Source organism: Ischnura elegans, chromosome 7, assembly GCF_921293095.1.
Source record: "Ischnura elegans chromosome 7, ioIscEleg1.1, whole genome shotgun sequence".
NCBI classification, from domain to species: Eukaryota; Metazoa; Arthropoda; class Insecta; order Odonata; family Coenagrionidae; genus Ischnura; species Ischnura elegans.
Genome location: NC_060252.1, coordinates 7788562 through 7813189, shown reverse-complemented (window position 1 = coordinate 7813189; position 24628 = coordinate 7788562). Strand labels below are relative to the sequence as shown.

At 42.9% G+C, this 24628-nt stretch overlaps 1 protein-coding gene and 1 long non-coding RNA gene across 2 annotated transcripts in view; one reads left to right on the top strand and one right to left on the bottom strand.

Annotated features, from left to right (window-relative positions):
• Nucleotides 1-24628, top strand: part of LOC124161864 (G1/S-specific cyclin-D2-like) — a 111608-nt gene that overhangs the window by 29827 nt on the left and 57153 nt on the right. Inside the window, exon 3 of the mRNA XM_046538089.1 lies at nucleotides 4118-4274. Coding sequence (XP_046394045.1) covers nucleotides 4118-4274 — 157 coding nt within the window. The remainder of the gene's footprint in view (nucleotides 1-4117; nucleotides 4275-24628) is intronic.
• LOC124161866 overlaps nucleotides 1-24628 on the bottom strand; it is a 115931-nt gene that overhangs the window by 62753 nt on the left and 28550 nt on the right. The gene's annotated exons all lie outside the window — the stretch shown is intronic.

Sequence of the window (24628 nt, the reverse complement as noted above, 5' to 3'; positions counted from 1 at the left end):
CAGGAGTGGCTGAGACGTGGTGACCCGTGCGACAGGAGTCTGTGACGTTGTCAACTTTTCTGCAAAATTAGTAAGGTCACCGATTTTTCATCGCGATTGGGTGGAGAAGTAAGCGACGTTAACAATTTTTTGTCCTGTAGGTGGAGTTATTTTAGTGGGTGCTATTTTTGCAGTTTCTTTCCCTTCGAGAATTGTTTTTCGTAGGTAGCCTAGACTTTATTTCGCACCTTGGCTGTAGGAAAGAAGTTTTTAAAATCTCATTTCAAAAAAACCTAAATTTGGCGATAATTCGCTTGGAGCAACTCGCGGTGCGTTGAGGGAAACGGATGCAATAAAAACAAATGACATCGCCTTTTATCGTGACGAGTGTTCGTCGGTCGCTGCGAAATCCCCTTGACAACCAATTTATTTTTTAAGCAATAAATTTGAAGCCTAGGCAAACGGCTTATCTTTCACGTAGTTGCCCATTTATTTTGTTGGAATTCCACCTATTACAACGATTTTAGGGAAATGGCGACGATGCTTAGGAAAAAACATAAAGCGTATTCTACTTGGGAGGCCCATTATCACCCGGTTGCTATGTAATTCTAGGTGTTATTTATGCTCACTTCGTTGCGGAGACGTTGACACTGTGCGATGGAATATAAATGGAGATGGCGAAATTCTCCATCTACAAGCATCTTCGCATGCGAATATAAAATGACGCATTTTATATTTTTTATGGTCCTCTAAAAAAAGAAATATTTCCTTTCTAGCGCTCGAGGAGCCGAGGGATGACAAATTGTGCCTCCAAAGCTTTTATTTTCCTCGACGGGGAGGCCTTTTTGTGAGTGCGGCTTGGCCAAGCCTCTTCATTCTCCCTCAATATTTACGGATTCTGTGTGAGGGAACAGCAAGGGGGAGGGGGGGAGGGGAGTTCGTTCGAAGCGACTGGAGACACTGCACGAAGACAGGAAGAGAAACCTTTTCCCCATTTCGAGACTTTTTATCTCTTTTATCCGGAAGAATCGATTGTTATGTGTTCGGACACTGGGATGTGTGTGGAAGGATGTAGAGGTTCCTGGAGACGACATTTACTATACCACCTATTGTTGGCAGGTGAAATCGGGCGTCCGACATATTGTTCTACCTCAGATGAAGCACAAATGCGCAGGCTCTAATGATAATTATTCGATACGAAATTCAATGTTTTCTCTCGCTTTTCAATACATACTCGAAGAAATTTAGTTGGATGCTAAATCAAAATGTGCACATATATTTTTTCATCCACGGATTACCGAAAAATCGAGGATTTTTAACGTGCAAACATACAGGAAACGGAGGCCGTTTTCGATTGTGCCGACAACCAAGTTAACTCGCTTACGAGATCAGTTGGTGAAGTAGGAAGTCTATCTCATATCACAATTTACGAATTACCTTCAACGTAGGAGACATCTAGCGGTCATCACCGATTTAATGACTTGGGTACCATGGGGACTATTGGAAATTCGATGCTCATTTATTTAACTCGGCGATGGCCGATAGATGTCTTCTCCTTTGAAAATTGTATCATTGTCATTGCGTCATCAAGTTAACTTTGGTTATCGGCCCTTTTACTACGCGCTCTTCTCCTCGACACTGGGTTAGAAAGGGCTGATGCGCACGCTTCAGGGAAAGCAACAATCGCGTTAGATCACTATGGCGACCGCATCGATAAACAGGCTCCTGGCGGCTCCACTTTTATGCTCTAACACCATCTTTAGAAAGCTCTGTGGCTGGGAGGAGGGAGGGCTTGTGTGTGTGTTGGGTGAATTAGCAGCTGGCTTTATCTGATCTTGGGTCCTCGCTGCCAAATTCTCCTTCATCTCTCCTCCTCCTTCTCCTGCCAAAGACAGGTCCACGGCAGGCGCGCATCCGAGGACGATTAGCATCTCATTACTAGAGACATAGAGGGTCGAGGAGTATAATAAAATTAAAAGGGGCATATTTAATAAATCACCCGTCATCTTGTCATGGTTTGAGTGCCGGTGTGGAGAAATGGTATACCATGCGGATGCGACCCTAAAGATGTCCAAAACTTCACACCTTGTTCCTATCCATTTTTGGGCCATCCCCGTCTCGCTTTTATGTCCATTAAAAATGATAAATAAAAATTAAAAAAAAAATATATTAATTAATGGTTCGCTCGGGAGGCGGTAGGAATTGTGGTGGCCGATATACCTTTTGGATGGCCAATGCCTTTTATTCTTTCTCATAAGCAGTTGGTTGCATTGACTCCAAGGGAACGTGTTGTAAATAGCAAACAAAAGATGTCGTCTGGATATTGCGAGACTATTATTCACCTACTCTGATGCGGCAAATATAAATATGAATTTTGAAATATCGATGATTATTTAAAATTAATGATCATAGCCAGGTGCTTAATCGATTGGCCCGCTTAGATTATTATTTTAATAATAATCATTTGAGTGAATAGTTCGTGATATCGCGTGGTGGCTTCATTTCTCGGAGTGAGAGCCAATTAAGGTCCTTTGCATTAGACGAGGTGTTAATCCGTGGACCCGTTTTTCCCGATTGCTATTGGGTGTTCACTCATCGTGGCGAGCACCTGCTCTAATTCGCCTTGTGCTCCGCTCCGGATGGCCTTCCTAATCGAACGCCCGATTGAAAATGTTTTGCATCATTGAATTTATACCTATTCTTTATTCGACATGTATGATTTTGATATCGTTGTTTCCGGGTTTCCACCGCATCGTTTGATGTCTGGTGACGATAGTTTCGCCGGATACACCGACGGCATCTTCAAGTCTGAAATGGAGGTCGATGCAAGACGGGCCAATAATACATTCGCAGAAATGCTTCAAATTTCTTTTTCGATGCATGCACATATAATATTGCATGCTTGGAGAAAATTACATTCAGGTACTATGTAAAATTTTACCAGCAATATTTCATATATTCGTTTACGCTTTAGAATAAAAATATATTGATATTTGATATTCATATATTTGATACGTGATATTCATTATTAGTCTTAGAAAATTCAAAGGAATTTCAATAGGTGTTTACTTTGTTACAATTTTTTGATTTTTTAGTTATTTATTTATTTATATAATATATTGAGTTGTGATAGTTATTTTTATAATAGTATATCTAAAGTTATTTACTTATGTACCATATATTCATGGTGAAGTTACAATCCCATCATTAAGTAGCGTTGGATCACACGGAAACCAACAATTATTCGGAGAGTCGAAAGTGACACTTCAGAGAGGATCGCGACATCTGCTGGGAGATATTCCATGCGGACGTTTCGCTGCGTATTCGACATATCGATTAGTTTGCCGACAGTTTTTTTTTATTTTAAGGGATATTATACTTTCAAATATGGAAGAACGCGGTCTTACTTTGAGGGATGTGACACAGGAGGCTGTTATACTATCATTGATGGGCCAATAATTTTTTGTCTTCGCCCGAAGCATTTTTTGCCAATCTTCCGTAAGTGAAAACACCTTTCCACTTTCATTTTCTTTTAACTCTAACAGATGGACGTTTGTGACTTAGACACCATTTTACTGATAACCTTTAAATTTAGCATATTTATGATTTATTTCAAGGAGACGATTTTTATATCATTTACTTCGTTGTAACTCCCCCTCAGTACCCGCTTTTATTAATGATTTGCAGCGGTGTTTTTTAAAGCGCAATACTTTCCCTCGAAAGAGTGGACTGGTTTTTTTGCCTGGTTGGATGAAAAAATTCAGTTTCTAATTGTTTCTATCGGATTAGTTTTACGGTTCGAATTGCCTGGAAATATTTCTTTAGTCGAAAAATTTCATGTTATCTCCAAAAAATCAACTACGGCACATTTACTTGAGAACAATGGTACCAAGAATAAATAAATATTGTGAGTGTGATTAGCGGTTGAAGAATGAGTTTTCGTAATTATTTCCATTTCCGTTAGTTTTGTGATGAGTTCGCGGTGCTTATTTGGATAACCATTCCTCTCACTATCTCTATCGTTTATTTTTACTTATGTATTGAGGTTCAAGGTTTGGATCTAGTCCGCTGGATTTTGTTAGTTTGCTGTTTTTCCTGTTTTTAACGCTTTTCTCTCTTCATTTGTCTCTCTTTCCAGCACTGGGAGATCCTCGTGTTGTCCAAGTTGCAGTGGAACGCCACTGGCATCACCGGGTTCGACTTTGTGGAGCACATCCTGACGAGGGTATCCTGGGCGGACAGCAACCCGCTCATCCGACGACACGCGCACACCCTGGTGTCGCTCTGCTACACTGGTGAGTACGGTGTCTTAGGAAAAAGTCGAGAGACGCGACTTGTAAGTGTTCTATTTCGAAAACTGACCAATCGATAACAATGGCATACAACGGAAACGAAAGGATATTTCAACGTTTCGTCAATACCAACTGCAGCTCATCATAGCGTTTAAAAATGTTTAGTCCAGATTTTCATGAAAAATAGACGCGATTTTTGATGCCCTAAACACTGAATCTCCGCTTACAGCTCTAATTTTTCATCAATTTCTATATGTATGAGTATGAAACTGTAAAAAAATGGATTTACATAAATATTTAAGCCTAGGTAGAATCGTTATGATTACATAATCACCAAAAATTGTTGATGAAGAATAATCAAATATATTTTCTTTATTAAAACACTTGTGGGAATATTAGCAGTGGACTCGGGTTTAATTTGGTGGCATTGTCAATCATGATGAAAGCAGAACGCACAAACTTATGTAATTTTCTATAATTCGATCAACTCACGCCGACGTGAGTTTAATTAAAATCCGTCATTCTCAAGGAATCAATGTTTAACCTAGATAATGACAAACCTTTGGCCTGAAGACGAAAGCAGGATGGCCTTTGAAACTCAATCACGATCGACAAACGTGGGTGGAGAATCCGAAATTTGGCAGTTAACCAGGTAGTGCTTCTTATTCGCTGACAACTAGGTCGGTGCTAGTTTGATTAAAGTGTGGAAAATTGCAAAAATCTTTGTGTTTTCTTCTGCCATCGTATTTGCTGGGACTTTGAACTCGCTCTCGACACCTCATGAAAGTGCATTTGACGGAATTGGAATTGCAACAGCAAAATTTTATTATTTCCGTGGACTTGTGTTTTTTGTTTAATCAAATCATCCGTCCGGGAGAGCCAGCGCCCCCCCCCCCACGTATCACCCGAGCGAACTTCTCTCCTCCGCTTCGTCTGCCTCCTTCTCCTTCATTTCGCCTTTCTTTGCCTCTCGCGGTATCCCGTTGGACCGGTGGACGTCTTCCGCACGCAACTGCCTTTTTCCTGACGATAGTGGCATAAATCTTTATCATATCAAGAATAGAAGTCGTTAAAGAGTCCATTAGCTCAGCTTGTTGAGCTTAATAACTTAATTTAGAAGTGGGCAGAACCATGGACTTCTGCTCTTCTTTTAGGGAATTTTTTTCGACGTGTATCTTAGATTTTTTGTTATTCGGGCTCTAAAAATTTTAATTGGACCTGATAATACCTATAACATAGCGATGGAGATTACATTTCCCGCTTAAAAGCTAATTCAAATTTATTTTATAGTACCTGATTTTTCTTCTTTTTTGTATGCATCAAAATATTTTCCTGGTCGTCATAGACGAGAGCTCTCAAACGTTTCGCTAATTTGATCACGATGAGACTGCATTGGTATCCTGGAAATCGTCTAATCCATTCTGAAATGAAGGCATAGTTGTGATATTATTCTATCACTCTATGATGTCTTCTCTTCTTCGGTAACTGTTCACGTGCCAAACATACGAAAGCCACTGATTGCGACAGTTATTTTTTTAAATAAACTTTATAATGCCGTTCGTCTTAGGCTTCCTCCCTTCCCCTTCCCTTTGATTGCTATCGTAAATTTTCACAGATTCACGGATGAGTTACGCTTGAAAAACCTCAAAAAGCGCCGGAATATGGCGATTCACGCGTGAGAAATATATACATGAGTAAACAACTGTTCAATTAAGAAAAATAATTTATTACTGTCCCTTATCAGTCTTACCGTGAATGCTTCACATATTCAACAAGAAGTTACGCTTGAAAAACCTCAAAAAGAAAACTATGGAAAAACTACGATTCCTGAAACAGTAACATCTTCGTAAATATTTTTCGCATGCTTTCGTACAAGATGATAATATCTGGAGTGTTTTTTTTTCCTCCTCTCTAAGCTGTCCCCTTGGAGAGAGAGAGAGATAAAGAGAGGTCCCTTGGAGACGTGTGTATACTCGCATATCCATCCAGATGCTTGCTTGCTCTCTTCCGATGAAAGAATGGAGAAAGGGGTTGCGGGGGGTTGGGGGGGGGGGGGGGCGGGGGGAAGATGTCCTCCAACAAAAAGATGTTGGTGGGGGGGGTTTGGCGTCCGTCGAGCATTTCCAATTTTAATTGGCGGGAGATCACATTCTATCACTTTGCGGATTTAGGTCAAACTTCCCGCTCTTCCTCCTCCCCTCCCCCTAAAAACCAACCCCCCCCGATATTTATCTCGGGGATGATGGGACTTCTCCTCTCTGGAATACGTCGAAAGACCGCAAACAGCATTTAATTAATGACAATTTATCTCCTTATGCGGCGGCGTACTTAACGCCTTGCAGTAAATGGAAAAAATATGCTTCCGTTCCGATTTGAACCCGTGAAAATATATTTATATAATGGGCATACATATAAATGGGCCTTCTGTTCGTCTCGGCGCGTGCATTTCGTTTTTCGCACATTCATTTCCCCTCCCTCCGCCTGCTGCTGTTTTGTCGTTAAGTGCTCCTTTTGATGGTGCATTTGCTCTCATCCTCGGCGATGTGTCGTGTGCTTTGCGAGCCGCTCCTTTCTTCCTTTCGGAGACGACTCTTATGACACAGTTTCATTTCTGTTTTCCCTCTTGAGTGTCCGACCGCGTCTTTTCCCGTGCATTGGGTCACGGGGTGGAGACTCACGGGCTTTCGCTTCACTGCGTCACAGCTGTCCCCCAGAGTCACATCTTTCGATGGCCCTCGCCAGGAAGCCCTCATGACATGCTGGCTGTGGGCAGTAGTGTATGAATATTGTGCTCCGGTATAGGGGGTATTCGTCCTCTCTCCGTCTTGAAAGCTCAATTTGCATTTTTGTAGGTATTATTTATTGTAGTTATCGGAATCTCCGGAGAGGTAATGATCACTTGACTTGCCTTGGTACTTCTGCTTAACCACTCGGAGTAACCCCTATAAATGCATTTTTTCACGGCATTCACTCACGCAGTGATTCAACTCGAAATTTGGTTTGAATACGTGTTGGCAGATCTCTCCCCAAAGCCACATGCGTGTGAATATCACACATTCAGTGTAGTTCCTTTCCCTGAGTCATTTCGCTATTCGAGGATTTTATTTGAGTCTATCCGAAGGCTTTCCCTGGGATTGGCGCCGGTGCACTGTGGTCGACATTCGTAGGACATTGGGAGTATGTATTTAGATGCGAAATTGATGCGTTGGTGTGTATAGTGTTGCTGAGGAAAGTTCGCCTGCTGTGACGTCTCTTGTCTGCCCCCACCCCATCCCATTTGTGCGCCAATTTGGACGTCAAGGAGACGTTCATTGTATAAATAACGACGTTCATTTGGAAATGGCTCGAGATAAGTTATGCGTGTCCGTGATAATAGCCTTTTCTGGTCCTTCGATGTGTGCCCGGAGGCAAAGCTGAAAACGTGGCGACGTGGAACCACTAATTAATGCGAATGATCACAAGTACTTATGTATATTTATGGCTTTATAGATAAAATAAAGATGACTCGACATCCCTTCGGGTTCACAGTGAGAACAACTGCGTCCATTCCAATCATTATTGGTCATTAGAGATCTTACTCTTGGCATCTCGTTGAAGCATTGCGTGATCAACTTGTCACGGATGACATAAAGACCTCCGTGGAGTATGAAACATTTATATCCCCATAATAGCTCACGCCTCTGTTTTTAGCGAGAATTGAAGATCTTTATCGGAAAGAGTCATAGCAAGTGTGAGAGAGTTCAACTATGTGATCATTTGAATGCGAATAATTTGAAAGATAATGAGAAAAAATGTTTTTTTGTTCTTTTCCAATGTTCACGCCTGTTTCGTTTTTCAGGAAATAATTTGGGAGTGAGATCACGTGGAAAATTTGGCGTGGTCTTCATCTCTCCACGCCGTTATTACGTGAAATCGCTCGTTTGTCGATATTTGTCGATGGAATGGCTCCGCTTTTCCGCTGTCCAAACTCATTCCGAAATGTTTTGATAACTTGATCGGATCCTCCTCTTCGGCGTGTTCCCTCCCAAATTTTCTGCCCGAGATGTTTGTGTTTGGAGGCAGGGTATCACCGGCGGACAATCTACAGATGGCCCCTCTCCCCCCCCCCACACACACTCCTCCTTCCCCCAAACAAAAAAAATCCAAATCGTGCGTCTTCTGTCGTAATTGCTGGGACGGACCCAAAGTTTCGTTTCTCCGCAGTACACTTGAGTGCCCTTATTTCTAGTAGTTGGGAATGTCAACGTGGACCCGAGCGAGCTTACAACCGGTCCTTTTTCGTTCCTGAATCACACGGTCATTTCACCTATGAGTTTTAATGATTGCTTAAGGCATCATTTTCTGTATCATTTGAGGCGTTCTTGATGTTTACTGCGTTCGTTATCATAAAGCTCAATGGCTAATGCAGCAGTTACTAGTTATCATTATCTCCATCATACCAGCATCTCGGCTACGCCAAATGATTTTTCATTGTTAATTTTTACTCAGATATAAAACGTATATTAGGCAAAGGTAAATGTAGAAAAGCGTCTACTGTATGTAATTTGGAAATTTCAAGGTGACAAAGCAATAGATGGAAGAAGACGACAAACTCATACCTGCCCCCTTTTTTGATTCAGGCAACCCCTCCACGAGTGTTTGTAATCCCTCATTAGACTTAAAGATTCGCCCCGAGCAAATACTACTCCATTATGCTCCAACCCCTCACTCAACCTACCCTTAATTTGTACCGTTACGTCTCCCTCTCCCCCCCCCCCCTCCTCGTGCACACCCCCTGCTTGGATCTCGGCAACCGATAATTTTATCGATCGAGTCCCCGCCTTCGTTTCTTTGAGCATCGCTCCGTAATTGGGTCCTTCTCCACTTCCACAACTTCCTCGGCGTGTACACGTATTATAGTCCCCTTCCTTCCTTCGTCTTTGTTCTGCTCTCTGGACGTCGCCAAGGGTTTCCCTCGTGACCCAACCTCCCTTCAAGAAGGAACCCTTATTTCATGCACCCTGACCTCTTGCGTCGCGGGATTTGTATTTTTTGTGGTCCTGGGACAAACATTACTATTTTTTTTACCCTCCCCACTGTCAAAGGGTCGAAGGGCTCATTTCTGTCATTGCGAGATCATGCATCTCGCAATAATCCTTCTCCATGGAAGGCTCATATCCTTAATTCTATCCTTCCTGCTTGACGAGGACAATTGTGTCGCAGGGGACGCGTGTGCTGGGTGACGTTTCTAATGTGCTGATGTTTTACGAGGCAGCTGATTTTGTGTTCCACTAGCGGCTCTGATTTTACTTCATCCAACCAAAAACTATTATTCATAAAAATATTTATCATTGTTATCATCTTAAATCATAATAGCTAAAGCTATTAGCGTTTGTGTTCAGTTAAAGTAAGCTCCTACTAACGAGAACTGATGCAACTTATGACTTGAAGATGTATTATCGAGGAATTATCACTTGAGGAAAAACATCGTATGAATTAATTGAAATATGTAAATATTTAATATGTTTTGAATCCTAATTTTAAGGTCTATTTTCTGAAAACATTTTTATATCATTCCGATTTCCATTATTTATTGGATGTGGTTTTTTTACTGAATTTTGTGAATTGATTTGACGTAATGGAATATTTTTTGACATTTTAACAAATTGTACCCAACCTGCCAATTAAAAAATATGTATACGTAAAATATGTATAATGTATTTTTTTAATGCCGTAAGCATGGATAGGAATGCATTTAGTTTGTTCAATGAGGTAGTTAACTATCTCTCCCATCACGCACCCTTACATCAGTTTCACAAAACTTCCTCCTCTTCCTCTCTCCCCACCCTTGTAATCCTCCCCTCACCCCCTGGATCCCTTACACACAGGGAGGGTGCATCTGTCACCATCATCCCCTCCCCTCCCCACTGGCATCTGCTCTCTCGCTATAAGCACCCCCTCCCCACCATCTCACCCCACCGAAAAGGTACTCTATGGCTCTGGTGTCACCCACCTATTACTCTACACTCACCTAGGCCTTTGCTATTCCGTCCGTCCTTCCTTCCTTCCTCTCTCTTCCTCAAAACCTCTCGATCCATTGCCGAGTGGAAATTTCGACGAGAAATCCAGGTTTCGCTCTGACGTAGTGCTCAACTATTTTGAACGTGTACTTCGAGGCTATTTTTTTCACGACCCATATTCCAATTATTTTTGTTCTAGTGGAGAAATCCTTCAGTAATCAAAAAAGGAAAGTCAAGACACATAATCTTCACTACTCAATTTTAAATATATAAAAAAAACAGTTATCACGGAATCTTGAGTGTGTGGTTCTTTGAAATCATTTTGGCAACTGGAATTGCCACATTTATTGAAAAGCACCTTTTGTTTATAAATATCAGACACTTTGAATGCTATCTCAGACTCTTAACAGGTCTTTTTAATGGAAACTGAGAAGAAAATCATCTTGAACACAAAGTTGAGCGAAATTACAAAACAATATTGTTCTGTCTTCTTAAGCCTCTCTTTCGAAGGCACGATTGGTCGAGTCTTAAGCAATTTGTTTAATACATGGTGTCATGCAGAATTTTAGTGGCAAAGATTCCGTTCAACTGTGTTCCAATAGTAGCTTGGGGTCGATTAAACATGCTTAACTCAGAATTTGTGCACTGTATTGTTAGTGTTTTGGCTCTCAAACTTGGAACTCATGTCAAAGCAACCCTCTTAAGTTCCCCTTGATGCCAAAGTTTTCACGGTACGTATTTCACATTCGCTCTCGCCTTCCGGAGTGGTCGTGGGTTTTTCCTTTTCAGGAGTCCCGTTGCTCTCATTTCAAGCCTAAGAGTCGGAGAGGGATTGGCCCTGAAACTGAGTGGAGGAGGAGTCCCAGAAGTGAATGAATATCGTCGGTGGTTTGCGGCGATACTTATGGAATTTGCTGAACATTTTGAATGAATGAAATTTAATGTTGTTTTTCTGCAGAATTTTCCAAAATTTCCTCAATAAATTATAATAAAAACAACGTTAAATTTTATTAATCCAAAAAGAAGGAATATCATTTGCTCTGAAATGGAAGCACGATTAATGAATTTAGGCCAACCTATTGAATAGCAAGGGTGATATCAATTAAACGCTTCTTGGTTCAATGAACATGCGATAATTGTGGGAAATGAAACGTTTACGTCAAAGTGGTCAAGCGGTGAAATTACGGTGGATAATATTATCTCGTACTCGACGTCATCTGTCATTCTTTTGCGTAACCAACTCAAATGAATGCCGACAAGCTATTGAAATTGGTTGTTTTTTTGGCCACGTCGATGCCCTTTCTGGGATTTATTTTTCAATTCATTATTAAATATACATTATTTTTCACCCCGAGATGTTTTCTTCGATGATTCACGGTCAGAACCAACAAAATATATTTCCAAAATCGCACGAGCAAAAATGACGAAGACAATGTATGTGTTCCACGTTAATTTTTGACCTAATTTCACTAGCTTACGCACTAATTTTTCTCATGAACGCCGCCGTTAGCGTATGGGTGCTGGAACCTCACGCAAGGTGTTCCTTATGGGTTAATATATTGATATTTCGTTTCCATAAACCGGACTTAACTTTCTGCAAATGTTATCATCTGCTTTTACTTACTCGAATGCGCCATTTCTGTCGCTCGCGGATGGAATCTGACGTCAATTAAGGAGATACGGACACGCATTGCTTAATTGATTCCCCCTTTGGGGGGGCCACTTAAGAGGTTTGTTTACACTGACGAGGAATTGCGCTCGCGATGCTCACCTGTCACACTTTTACGATTGCCTCTCAATTCGAATGATATAAATTTTTTTTTGAGTGGGGCGCCCTCTGGTGGATTTCAATCCCCGCCCCCTCCCTACCCAATCATCATAATGGCAATCGTTAACTCTCCCGATAAAGCGCGCATATCTTACGGGACTTTTACGAGATGTTTGCCATAAAATGTCGACTTTTTGGTCGTCGCTCGCTGTGCGACGCAGCAGCTTCCGTTTTTCGGAGAGGAGCGGAGGTTTTCATTCCAAGACTCTTTTTGAGCCTTTATATTTCGTTTTCTCACTCAATTATTACCGATGGAGTGTTTTTTGTGTTGCTTAGGGTCATTTTATTCGGAATAAACGATTGATGTTGAGCGAATAACTATGTTATTTTTGTTTTCTCACTCAATTCTTACTGATGGAGTGTTTTTTGCGTTGCTTTTTTAATGCTGCTTACGGTCGTTTTATTCGGACTAAACGATTGATGCTGTGCGAATCGCTATGTTATTTTTTCCTATAAAATTCAGCGGAAATAAAATATACGAATGAATGAAAAAAACAGCATGGCAGCAAACGCCATCGTCTATGTCGCATGCTCGGTATACTTTCTCGTTTTCATTTACTCTGCTGTGGTTTTTAAGCGAATATTTGCACTCCGTCGCGTCGTGACTTGCAGAGAGTCACAACGAGTGAGGGCCTCGCATGATTTCCGGATACTCATCGGGATGCAGTGACGCGTGGTGGTGAGGAGGAGGAAGTGTGGTATTGGGGGGGGGGGGAGGGGTGGAGGGTGGCCCCTCGTGATTTTCACCGCTGCACACCCCCTCATCCCCCCGCAAAATGCCCCCCCTCCCCCCTCGAAGCGAGAGGAGTCCCTCTTTCTTCTCTCCGTTGTGTCCCGGCTATTGTGTCTCCCTCGAATAAAAATCTTCCCCCTTCCCCCCCCTAGAATCACTTTGTCCCCCCACCCCCCTCACCTCTAGCTCCCAAACACCTTGAGTCGTTCCGAATGTTAGGCCCTCGTAAATACACTCCCACCGACCCAGAGTATTTCTCCCGAGCGGACAGTAGTTTATGCGATCATAACATACTTCCCCACTCACCATCATTTTAATCTTGATTATTATTGTTATAAGTATTCCACAGGTCTAAGTACGTTTGCATGGAGTATTTAAGAGGCATTCTTCCAGTTTCCCTCTTAAAATCATATTCTCACTCTTTCCTATCTCTCCTTTACCCAGCATTCTACTCTCTGACACCGTGTTACTACATCCTCTCCCCCCTCGATACTCGAACCAAAGTACATTTAAAGCCACCTATGCCCGAGACGCCCAGGCGAGACTCGAACCCGCGGCCTTCGGTTTGCCAGGCGAGGGCCCATCCCTTCCGCCACCGAGGCCGGCCGGATATAATTTATCTACAAATATTCAGAATTAAATTTAAAATGTTCGTATTTGAATGGGATTCTACATATTCCTGTCGCCGTATTCTTTTTATCGGTGACGCTTAGTCTTCCAAATCATTTTGCAGATAAATTTACAGATTTATATAATCATTGATTTCCTCTAAGCACATGATACTCTGTTTATTTCACTCACATACCAACTTTAATGTGAACCTTTACTTTTCCCGTACTCATAATTCACCAGTGGTCCCACAGTTCTCTCGCTAGGCGCTCGGCGGCGCTGTAGCGCGTATCCATTTGATGTTGCCTCTCCCTCCAATCTCTAAAACTCAAACACCTTTTCCTTCCCCCTCCCTCTACCTCCGCCCCCCTCCAAAAGACCCCTCCTCATACTCCACTGAGTGCGAGCTCTAACCTCGCCCCTCCTCCTCACCAGGTATCGTCAGAGAGCAGCCGCCCCGCGCCGCCACCTTTTGAGTTGAGGGGGGCTGTTTTGAGGGGGTTCTCCACTAGGGGGGGCTCGCCGTCGCCAGGGGCAGCTGCCTCATCTCCTCGCGAACAAATAACTCCCGATGATGCGATGGAGAGGGGCGCCCGACCCGCCACCAGTCTTTCGGGACGGTGGCGGCGCGAACTAGCCACCGGTTTACGCTTAGGCTGCACACCCTTGGGGGGTTTCCCCGTGTCCCCCTCTCTACACGACGTAAACAATGCCCACGCCCTTGTGTAACCTTCCGCGCGGGTGGTTGTATCTGAAAATACAAGTCTTCCGGGATTGACATCGCGTTCGTCCATTTATTCTGGAACTTCAAGAATGGAATTGATACTTCTTTACACAATGTTCATTCATTGAATTATGTTAAATCAACACTTTACACTTGATAGTCATCTCTTCCACGTATGAATAAGCATATATGCATTGGTACCATTAGACATTTTCGACTCTTGAGTGCAATATCTTAGAAATTAAGAGTGGGATCCCATAGCGTGGTAATGCAAGACTGTTTTCAGAAGAGTATTTACTGCAATGACCGCAAAAACGGCATTAATACTTCGTTTCGTAGTGAAACGTCGTCGTAAAAAGCAGAGAATCCTCCTGTGCAAAGTGGAACTTAGAAGGTGGTTGTTTGGGGGAGGAGGGAAAGTGGTGACTCACCCGTAGTGCTCGCTGTTCGCTGCTGTCAGGAGGGTGCAGGCAGGGGGGGGGGGGGTGGAGCGTGGAGGGGTAAAGTTTTATTTATTAGATTTCGTCGCAATTTCACAGTAATTAGTGACAGAATTTCATACTTGTGAGGTAAATTTTAAATTTGAGATACGGGAAAATTTTCCACATACTCGGCTATTGAAACCCGGAACTTTTCAAAATGTAGAGTGTAAATTTTGAGAGGGTAATGCCAGCAACGGTGGCAAAATATGATCTGCCGAGAGGAGGGAGTCTTCTTAAATTCTAGTCTGTGACATATTGCCTTATTTCCAATGTGACTCCCCCCCTCCCCTGCGGAATCGGAAAGGCAAATTTCTTCGCGCCGGCGGTGTCCTTTCGTCGACTGCAAATTTAGTGCGGCGCGGAAAAAATCATTTTGCGGCGACATTCATCAAAACATCGCGTTATGTTGGTGATGCTGCGATTTTTAAGTTCTAGCGTTAAAGTCTCCAATGGTCGATGCTGTTTTAAGATTATCCTACCTGACGGAATCATGGTTGTGAAGTCATTTCAGGAAGAGAATTACGTTTGCCAAGGAGGTATTCATGCATAGGGAAAAGCTGATGAGGTGCTGGTGAAGATTCTGATCTGGAGTGTAGCGGTTTACGGTGGACGTTTATGGTGGAAGAGAAAAGACTGAAAGCGTCAGAGATGTGGACATGGAGGAAATGGAGAAGGTGAGGTGGACGGAGAGGAGGAGTAACGACGAAGTGCCAGGCATGGTGGGTGAGGAAGAGTAACTCTTAGATGAGGTATGGGGGAGATAGAAGGGATGGATGGAGCGAGTACAGAGCGGGGAGGGCATGTTGGAAACAGTGTTGGAATGAAGAATGTTTGGTGAAGGTGGGAGGGGAATGAAGTGGATAGGATTATATTATGATTATACTTTTGATTTACTTCGAAACCATACCTTGGACGGAGGGACCAAAGTCTGGATGAGTTGACGTTTTTCTGCTCATATGACGTGACGCCTTCATATAAGACGGATTGTGACACAGATATTTGCCATTTAACATACGAGTTAAATAACTAAAGATGAAACATCCTGTTTCGCATTTCACGGGCCTAATTGATGAATCCCTTAACTGTTGTTAATATTTATTGTTAATATTAATTGTTATTTTCTTAACTGAAACCATGAATTATCACTTGAAATCTTTTTGGCTTCGAAAACTATTATTTTCTGTATGATTAGGACCTTTTCGAAATGTTGAGATTGGTATCGTTTCCATAAGAATTATTTTAAAGGGATTGATTAGTCTTCGATTGTTGATGAGAATTGTTGTTGGAACAGCACTGAATTAAATATTTTGGCATAAAATAATGTGTATGGTCGTTAAGTACCATTATTCAAGTATTTCCATTACAAATCGAATGATATGATTTTTACCTGCGAATCCCAAATCTCGAAACGGCTTCATTTTTTTGGCTGAGCTTCCTGAATATGGCTTCATTGCAGGGGAATCCATTTAAAGTTGGATTGACGACGTCCAGCTTAGTGAAATTCACATTTGAAGCTTTCATCATTGCATTATACGCCGCGGAAGTACTGAAATCTTTTGATCGGCTATGAAATCATTTTACGCGAGAAGCTTTGAAAAGGCGCGTATAAATTTCATCGTCAAAATTCCGAGCTCCGCAGAGTCGGTCCACGGATATTCGACGCATGAATAAATAATAATCAAGTGGCGATCATTCCTTCACATGTCCAGTTATGCGGGATGCTTCAGCCCTTCTACAAGAGCTTTCGTTATGCGGGGAAGTGTAGGTACTCGCTGTTGAAATGGCAGCGCATTTATTGTAGTATATATAGTCTCGCGAGAAGCGATCCTATGCTGATATATACACTCATTGCTGATGACGAGGGCCATTGTGACGCGAAACGGGCACCAAGTGGCGTACTGACGATTGTCGGGGGATGCCGGAAGGGCCCTCGGGATCACCATGCCTCCCCTTCAACCCTTTGCGCCCCATTCAACCCCATCCGAAAGGGCCCTCAGGGTCGCCGCGACGGCGCACCAATTCCCCAACCCTATTCACCGCGTATACGATGCTATTTACCTCGGTCACCGTCTCACGGCGAGGCGCTTGAAAAATATTAGTCGCGTTTCAATTGTTTTCCACCTCTCGCATTCACGAGTGGCTTCCCCCAAGCGGCCGCAATCCCCACGCAAAAGGCTGAGGGTGGCTGATGAGTGTGGCGTCGGAGCGCAGACTCGCCGCACTCCGTACCCACGCATATCTCCGCCTGTGAGGAACTTATGAGCAAATGTAAGCGAGAGTCCTGCGCCGTTGCCAAAACCTTAGGCCAGCGTGGAGACCTCCAAATTCGTGATTATCATGGGATTGGAAAAAGCTAGCCAATCAAGTACTCAATTTGTAAGTAAAATCGTCGAAATCAGCCAATGGGATCCATCACGGGCCCCGCGATCTGATATTGTATCGTAGTCACTTGCGCAGATGCCGAAATCAACTTTAGTTTGTATTAGCTGACCGACACGAACAATTCGTATTAGCTTTAGACTTTTCTTTCATATGATGAAAAAATAATTACCATCGCTGACAAGTACATTGTATATGCTTTAAAAATAACCGTGCCGTGATAAAAAGTGAAAATAGAATTTGGGACAAATCGTGTTGCTCCTTTGTTTTCTTATGGTAATTGTTTGGATATTGGGTGCTGTGGACTAAGCAAAAAAAAACGGAATTCAAGGCAGTTTCTTATGATGAAGCTCTAATCCTTCAGGTTTAGTATTATTCCTTGTGCACTCGTTGGTAATCGTTCTGTTGGTGAAGCAACTGCAGTCGTGGAATGTCGTTCCCTTGCACGATTTGGGTCAGACCGAGGAAGTGCAGACATTCAGTGAGGCCCTGTTGTGGGAGAGCGCGTGCTTGCCATATGTCATTTCCTCTTTATGCAAAGGAGGGAGGGCGGCCGAGTCTAATATTATAGTGGATAGTGCCGCATAGGCTTGTACCCTTCCCCGTCACCTTGATCGCGTGCGCCCTCTGCAAATCCCTTATTAAGGAGGGGTAAGGGGGTTCAGTCGACTTCTGTCAGGGTGCGCGGGAGGGCAGCTGTCCCCCACACCCCCTTACACGCCTTCTATCTGAAGCCTCAATCACACGTTAATATTTTCCGTCCCTTCCGAGCCATAGCTCCAACGATCGCTCCAATGATGAAGGAAAAATGACCGTTTCACGCCATCGTTTTCCGCGATACCTCCAGGGATGGGAATCCCGTCCCTTTTTTGCGTCGTCATCGGCATGTCCCGTTCTTACGTCGCTGAAACCAACACTGACACCGTCTTTCAGCCAATCACAACGCGCGGCCACTAGTGCCTCATTCACATTACGATTGTTCCAGCGATTGTTGGAACTATCGTGCATTCACACGACGATGGTTAAAAACTGTGCTGCCCTCTAGTGCTGACATCTAAACGAACGGGAAATTGACGGTTAGCACAGCTGTTGCGGTATGCATGAGCAATATCTTACTGTGTTCAACGTGAATTTACCGAATAATTTTTCTTCCGCCCATATTCTTCCTTCCTAGGATAAATCCATGAAAAAAATAGAGCTTCACGAGCTTTTCGTCTTTCTCTTGTCGCTTCCGTTTCCGGTCTCCCAGCGCCTAACAATCGTTAAATGGCAACGTCAGTAACTACGTCAACTATTGTCAGGACATGCTTTCACACGGCTAGTTGGGCCAACTATCGTTAGGACGATCGCTCGGACAATCGTAATGTGAACGAGGCATAACAGCGATTGTAACCCCGTGTTTGGCTTTTTAATGGAATGGCAGTTGCAAAGACGGGAGAAGCGATGAAAAAAGAGAGGGTGGATTGTGGCTATCGAAGGGAACACGCAAGCGACCAGCAGAAAGCGAGTTTTTTAGTTCCCCGCGCCACCGCTATCTCGCCTAAAAACCTCGAATTTCGTAAAGCTATTTTAATACTTGGTGAGTGGCAACACATCTTGGGCACAACTGGAGAATCCTCTCATTTAAAATGTTCTCGGTCGCGGCTTTTCTCCCCACGATAGTGTTTTTTTTCTTGGAGCGTCCTTATGTTTATCCGTAGTGTATCTTTTTCTCGCGGGCTCAAGATCCGCGATGCTGGGAAGCCTTAGAGCGGTGTCTCCCTCGGAAGTAATTGGCGACGGAATTGGCGCGTGCGGCGTTACCATGGCTTCTGAACCCCCCGATGTTTAGTTAGTCTGTGGGATTTGCTTAAACGGGACGAAGCAGATGTGAGCACCCAAACCCATTGCGATCTTCACCGCGCAGAAATGAAATGCTCTGCGTCCTTCCTGCTTCGTCGCTCCCTCCACCATTACCTTGTCTTAGCTTAACGAACGGGCGCTCAACATAAATTTAATTATGCTGAATTTACGAAAAAATCTCTCCCCCTCATCATTTGCTGAAAATTATGTATCATCATTAAGTAAGCTAGTACTGTTGAATTCGATTTATGCACTTATACTTTGTCAGTTTCCGTACGACTTACTCGTTTAAAGCTTAAATCTTCGAGATATGTATTTTTCACCATATGCCTGGATGTAAATTTGTAACGTCCAGTGTGAAATTTTCATTTTGTTTTAGTTATTTCAGACCGTGATTTTGGGAAGAAGATATCTTGGGATGATTAATGACATGGAATCGAGGAGAAAATTTCGAGAAAACGCGTCGATGCGCCTGAGATCAACCCAGGTGCCCTTGCGTGAGGCAGTTTGCTGTCCTAGTTCTACAGATGAATGATAGATGGCGTCAAATTCGCGTTAAATTTTTTTTTATAATCTACGCAATGATGTGAAGGAAATTTTTTGTTAAGTGATCCATATAAATTTATTCCTTATTTTTCATATCGACCAGCCTTGAAGAGCAACCTTCGAGTCTCTTGCAGCTCCCGATGTTGGAGTCGAATCCCGAATCCGAATCAATGGATAGCAAGCGATTCATCATTGAATGATGGGCCTGTTCGTATTTCATGCTTGCCAATGTTGAGTAGCTGCTGTACCACTAACGTCCTCAATTAGCATGTCGTCCGAGGTGCGGTTTTTCAAGGCCAGATCCTTTGTGCGAATATTTCGCTCACCCTCCCTTTATCCTACCCTTTTAAAAGCGGTCCACGCGGTTGGCATGCCTTTTTCGGTTATTTATTGCCCTTGATTCTTCTTTGTGCTCCACAGAACCGTTAAAAACCTCCGCTCATTCGCTTAAAAGGTCGCCGGAATGGTTTTCACGGCTGTACCTGCAGTCTTGCTGTCGGCCGAGATGACTCTGCGTGCATTACCTGTTTGATGAACAAACTGGAACGACAAGTGCGCCTCGAAGCGGATAAGGTGTGCACGAGTCAACCGCTCCCGGAACTCATCTAGCGTTTTGGCTGTGCTGTCGTCGTGGCGACCGTTTGTTATCCGGTTGCTAATCAAACGAACGACAGTTGAACCTTTTGTCGGCGAAGTGGGCGAACTTACTTTGCCGAACTCGATAACAATGTAACAACGATACCCCCCCCAGTTTCCGAGCAAAGCCAGAAATTTTGCACATCTGGCCATCTTGACTAGGATCTCGGATATACATCTAAAAATCACTGCAAATCTGCGAAACAGAATGCTCTTTCATCAGCGTCGCCAGTGGTGACTTCTGTAAACACAGCCATTTTGATCTCTATATATGTGTATGCTGTATAAATGTAGAAATATAAAGTTGCGCATGCTTTTTATGTATCATGAAGCCCTCGTGTTAAATATCAGATTTGAGATGCAAGTTCATTTTCATATGTGGTACTAGTAAGCTGAACATATATTGGTGCTCTGTTGAAATCTTGTTGAATTTTGATATTTTCATTTTGTTGAAATTGTAAATACTTTGAGATTGTTATGTCTTTCCAATATATTTTATAATTTTATGCATTTTTGTTTGAAATACCATGGAATTTATGTATACGGCTTAGTCTTCATGTGTTTCGAGGCCTTGAGTGAATCTTTTGGCATCCCAAATTCGCTGGGTTTACACTAATTAATCTCATTCGATGATACTAAATCTGTAACAGTTTCGCTAAGCTATCTCGCATTTATCAACAATAAAATAATGATAATTATTATCAACTAGTCTTACAGTTAGAAAATGTCAGGCTTGTCATTCGAATTTCATTCTGTTTTCCTCATTATATCTTAATTTCTTTTATAGTTTTTTCGTTTCTTTTTTTCTCGTGCCTCTTTCTTCTTATACTTGTCTCTAGGTGAAGCCAAATCCTTGTGAATATCTTGTCTTAGGGGAAGGCCTCATACTATGGATCTTGTTGTCTAACAACTTTTGCTCTTTTGTCTTATTTCTTCTGTAAACTTATAGTTTCTCTCTTCTTTCCTATATATGGTGTAACTTACTTGTAAATATCTTATCTTAGAGTAAGGACTCGCATTCTTGATTTTGTAGTAGTTTAAAAAAAAAACTGTCTCTTCTTCTTTATACTTAAAATTTTCGGTGTTATTCGGGGAAATCATTTTAAAATGTATGGAATGTATGGAAAACACATATAAATAAAAATAATGAAAATAGGATAGCGCTAGTAGATGGATGGAAATTATTACGATGGCTCATGCCGGCGGGTGGTTCATTGCTTAAATGCTAAATATTTTTCTCATTTCGGAAGGGGGGGGGGGGTTAGGATAGCACTCTGCCCCCTTCTTATATTCCTCCCTTCTGTTTCGCCCGCAAAGAGGCTAGGCCTTTTCCCCCATCTCTACAAATCCAGTCTGTATCAGAATATCGCCTTGGAGACCGCCTCCTCCATCGCCTCACTTGTCTCCCCATGACAACGTCCGATCCAAAACTCATTAGCGTCGCACTAACACTTTGCTTGCCTCTTTCCTTTGACCTTTTTCCGCCTTTGACCATCTTTTCCCCGGGGACATCCCGTCGGGGGCGCCTGCCTTGCCCTCCGCGAACGAGAAAGGAAGGAAGGCTATGCTATGTTGTTGGTTGGGGAAAACGAGTTCGGACGAGTCCAGGCTTATAAGCACGCGAATTAATCGCTTGTCGCTCCGATAAGGGAATCGTATATTCGTGAGTCATTGATTGAGGTTCGGAGATGGCGATAAGGGAGTCTGCAAAAAGGCTGCTTCTAACCAGGCGGCTTCTTCTGTCTCTTTGAAATGATGGCCATGGGGTGGGGGACTTCATCCCCGTCGTGAACCAAAGGTGGAAGGAGACGAGGAAGGGTTATCCGGACATTCCAGCTCACGTACATCTTCCAAGAGGAGACGACATCTGCCAAGAAATATAATATTTTTTCCTCCACCTCTCCGTCGATATTCACGGAGAGAGGAAATTGTTTTCTCTCCTCGAGCAATTACCGTTAGTTTATTGGTGACCGGTGATTAAGGCGGCTTTATTGGTCAGGCCCTCAGGGGGTGGGTTTTGGGGGGGGGGGCGTCGGGGTGGTTATTCGCTTGCTGGTGGCGCTTGGGTCTGAAGTTCAGGCGGTTGTCCCTTAGCGTCAATTTATAAGAAACAAATAGCGAAAATTAAATACTGAGAACTTAACGAAAAGTAAGTAATTTCATTAATTGTACTAATACTATTTCGGTGATATCTTCTTCATATTCCTTGAAAACATTAGATTTAGCAAGGTGGATTATGAATGAGTGAATACATATATTCAGCTGTTTTATAACATTTAGAATACTGTTATCTGAGTTTTTATCATGTAAAATATTTCGTTCTCTTATTTTCTGTATTTCTCTTATACCCATTCAATACTTAAAGGCGAGTTTATGCAAAAGTAGCGAGAATTAAATTACGAACATCACGAAAAATTAGCTAACGACTCAGGGGCGAGTCTGCGAGCTCTGAGAATCCTCGATGCATTTTCCGGAGTTTTTATTAGTTGTTCAATGGCTTATCCATACTAATTTTCATCCCGCGATATGACCGTCAATGATTCGAGGTTTGATTTAATACGGATAAAAAGCGGACATATTAAATGGCAACCAAACTGCTCGATCTAAACATTACACCATAATATTCCCGTCTATTCAAAATCGACCAAGCTCTACGCTATTTTTCCCGTTAATTTAGCCAGGATAAGTACTTCCTTTTTCTACAAACACAAGCATGCGAGTTCAGGAATTTTGCGCTAAGCGATATATACGGATAATTTATTGCTAATTTGTTTCCTATGAACTGGGCTTTAGATTGGTGTGGTGATTAGAGGGGGATGAGCAAGTCGCCCGCTTCGCGATGCGTCTCTTTTCGGCGCACGCGCGCCCCTATCGGAGGGAAAATGGAGCATGGCAGGATGGGAGGGAGACCAGTTGCTCTCGATGGCTGTGACAGGAGCAACCTGTTCCAGACGGAGAACGGGTCCACGCCTTTGGCAGTCGTTAATTTTGATCCATGTCTAAATACGATCCCCCTTCCACGCTGCTTGCTTTGTTCGGACCGTCCCGGAATTAATATGTCCCTCGTCGAAAGCGGCTTCGCTCCGAACGTTTTTATTTCTGTATTCATCGCATTTGCAGACATTTGCCATCGGTTTGTTTTGAAGCCCGTGCCCTGCCATTAATTAATCTCGCAAATTGTATCCCGGCTCCGTTTATGAGGCGAACGGCACCCCGTCATTAGTCGGCATTTTCCCTTTACGTTTACTCCTCAGCGTAGCCTATGTAAACCCCGAAATAAATGAAAAAAAAACAACCGTCCCACCCAATCATATATTTTTTTCAATAATAACGAAAAATTTTGTAATTACGCGTTCATCTTTTAGAGGGTATCCCTCAAGGCATTTTCGTGGGACCCTTTTTATATTACAAAAAAACACGGATTTGCATAGTTAAAGTCTCTTCTTTGAGACTTCGCGGAGGGCAGAATGCCATAATTTATGTCATTACGCCCCGCCGACTTCTACACGGGATCCCCACCCCGAAGTTGGTCATTTACTGCCTTCGTATGTTTTTTTTTGCCTCGATTAGATATTTGTAAGTTCCCCTCTCTCTTCAACCCAGCAAAATCCGTCGAACTTGTTTCGAGGCGTTGCTATTCTTTGGGCCTCGCTGCTACTAGTTCGTCGAATGTATCTCTCGTCTAGTATCCAACTGGATTTACTGGTTCCCCCGATTTTTTCCTATCTTTACTTCTATCCGCGGACGCCCAATGACCCGTGTGGTCTATTTTTCCTTTGACCTTCTCCGGAAATTGCGGCGTGGTGCGTCTCTTTCCGATACTCTTATGACTTATTCCGTCCTATTCACCGCTATCGCTTCTCTCCGTGGACGCGTTTTTCTCACGATCCCAAAGACGAGGTTGCAGTGGAAAGCAGAAGAGCCCGCCCCTGTGGCTGTCCACCCCTGCATGCGGACGCCGAAGAGTCGTTTTTCTCACGCTTTCGGCGATTTTTGTCCGCGAACAAAAAAAGAAGCCTTTCACAAGGATATAAAATAAAACGAGACAGGGACGTCTTTCTATCTCAATTGGCATTTTCGATGATCCGAGACGTTTCCGTGTTTGTTTAGACCCTCTGTGGGCTGAAGGGTGAAAATGACGTAAAAAAATGTTTTCTAAGCGATTTATAAATCTTGCATTTGTCAGTAATGTCTAACTGGATGTTTAAAGACTATCCAATGAACTATCCATGGTGGATGAATTTCGGAAACTTTTTTTATATTTTGTGTAGGTATAACTAAGGCAAGTTATGTAGTTGAAAGATCATATCATCAGAAATATGAATTTAGGTCATTAGCCCTAATTATAACTTATTTCTCTGCCAAATGCGGATCGCACTGCACGTCAGAGACGCAATTGGTGAAATTTCTAAACCCATTTAAATTCGCGGTGGGTGACAAAACATCTGAATGCCGACTGGAGAGTCCTCTATTGTGTCTAGTATTCGTGATTCGTCCCTTTGGGTACTCTTAGCATAAGATTGCGGTGCCCGTTGCTGCCTTCTGCTCGTAGCCGTCTGTGTCTGTGTAGACGTAACCG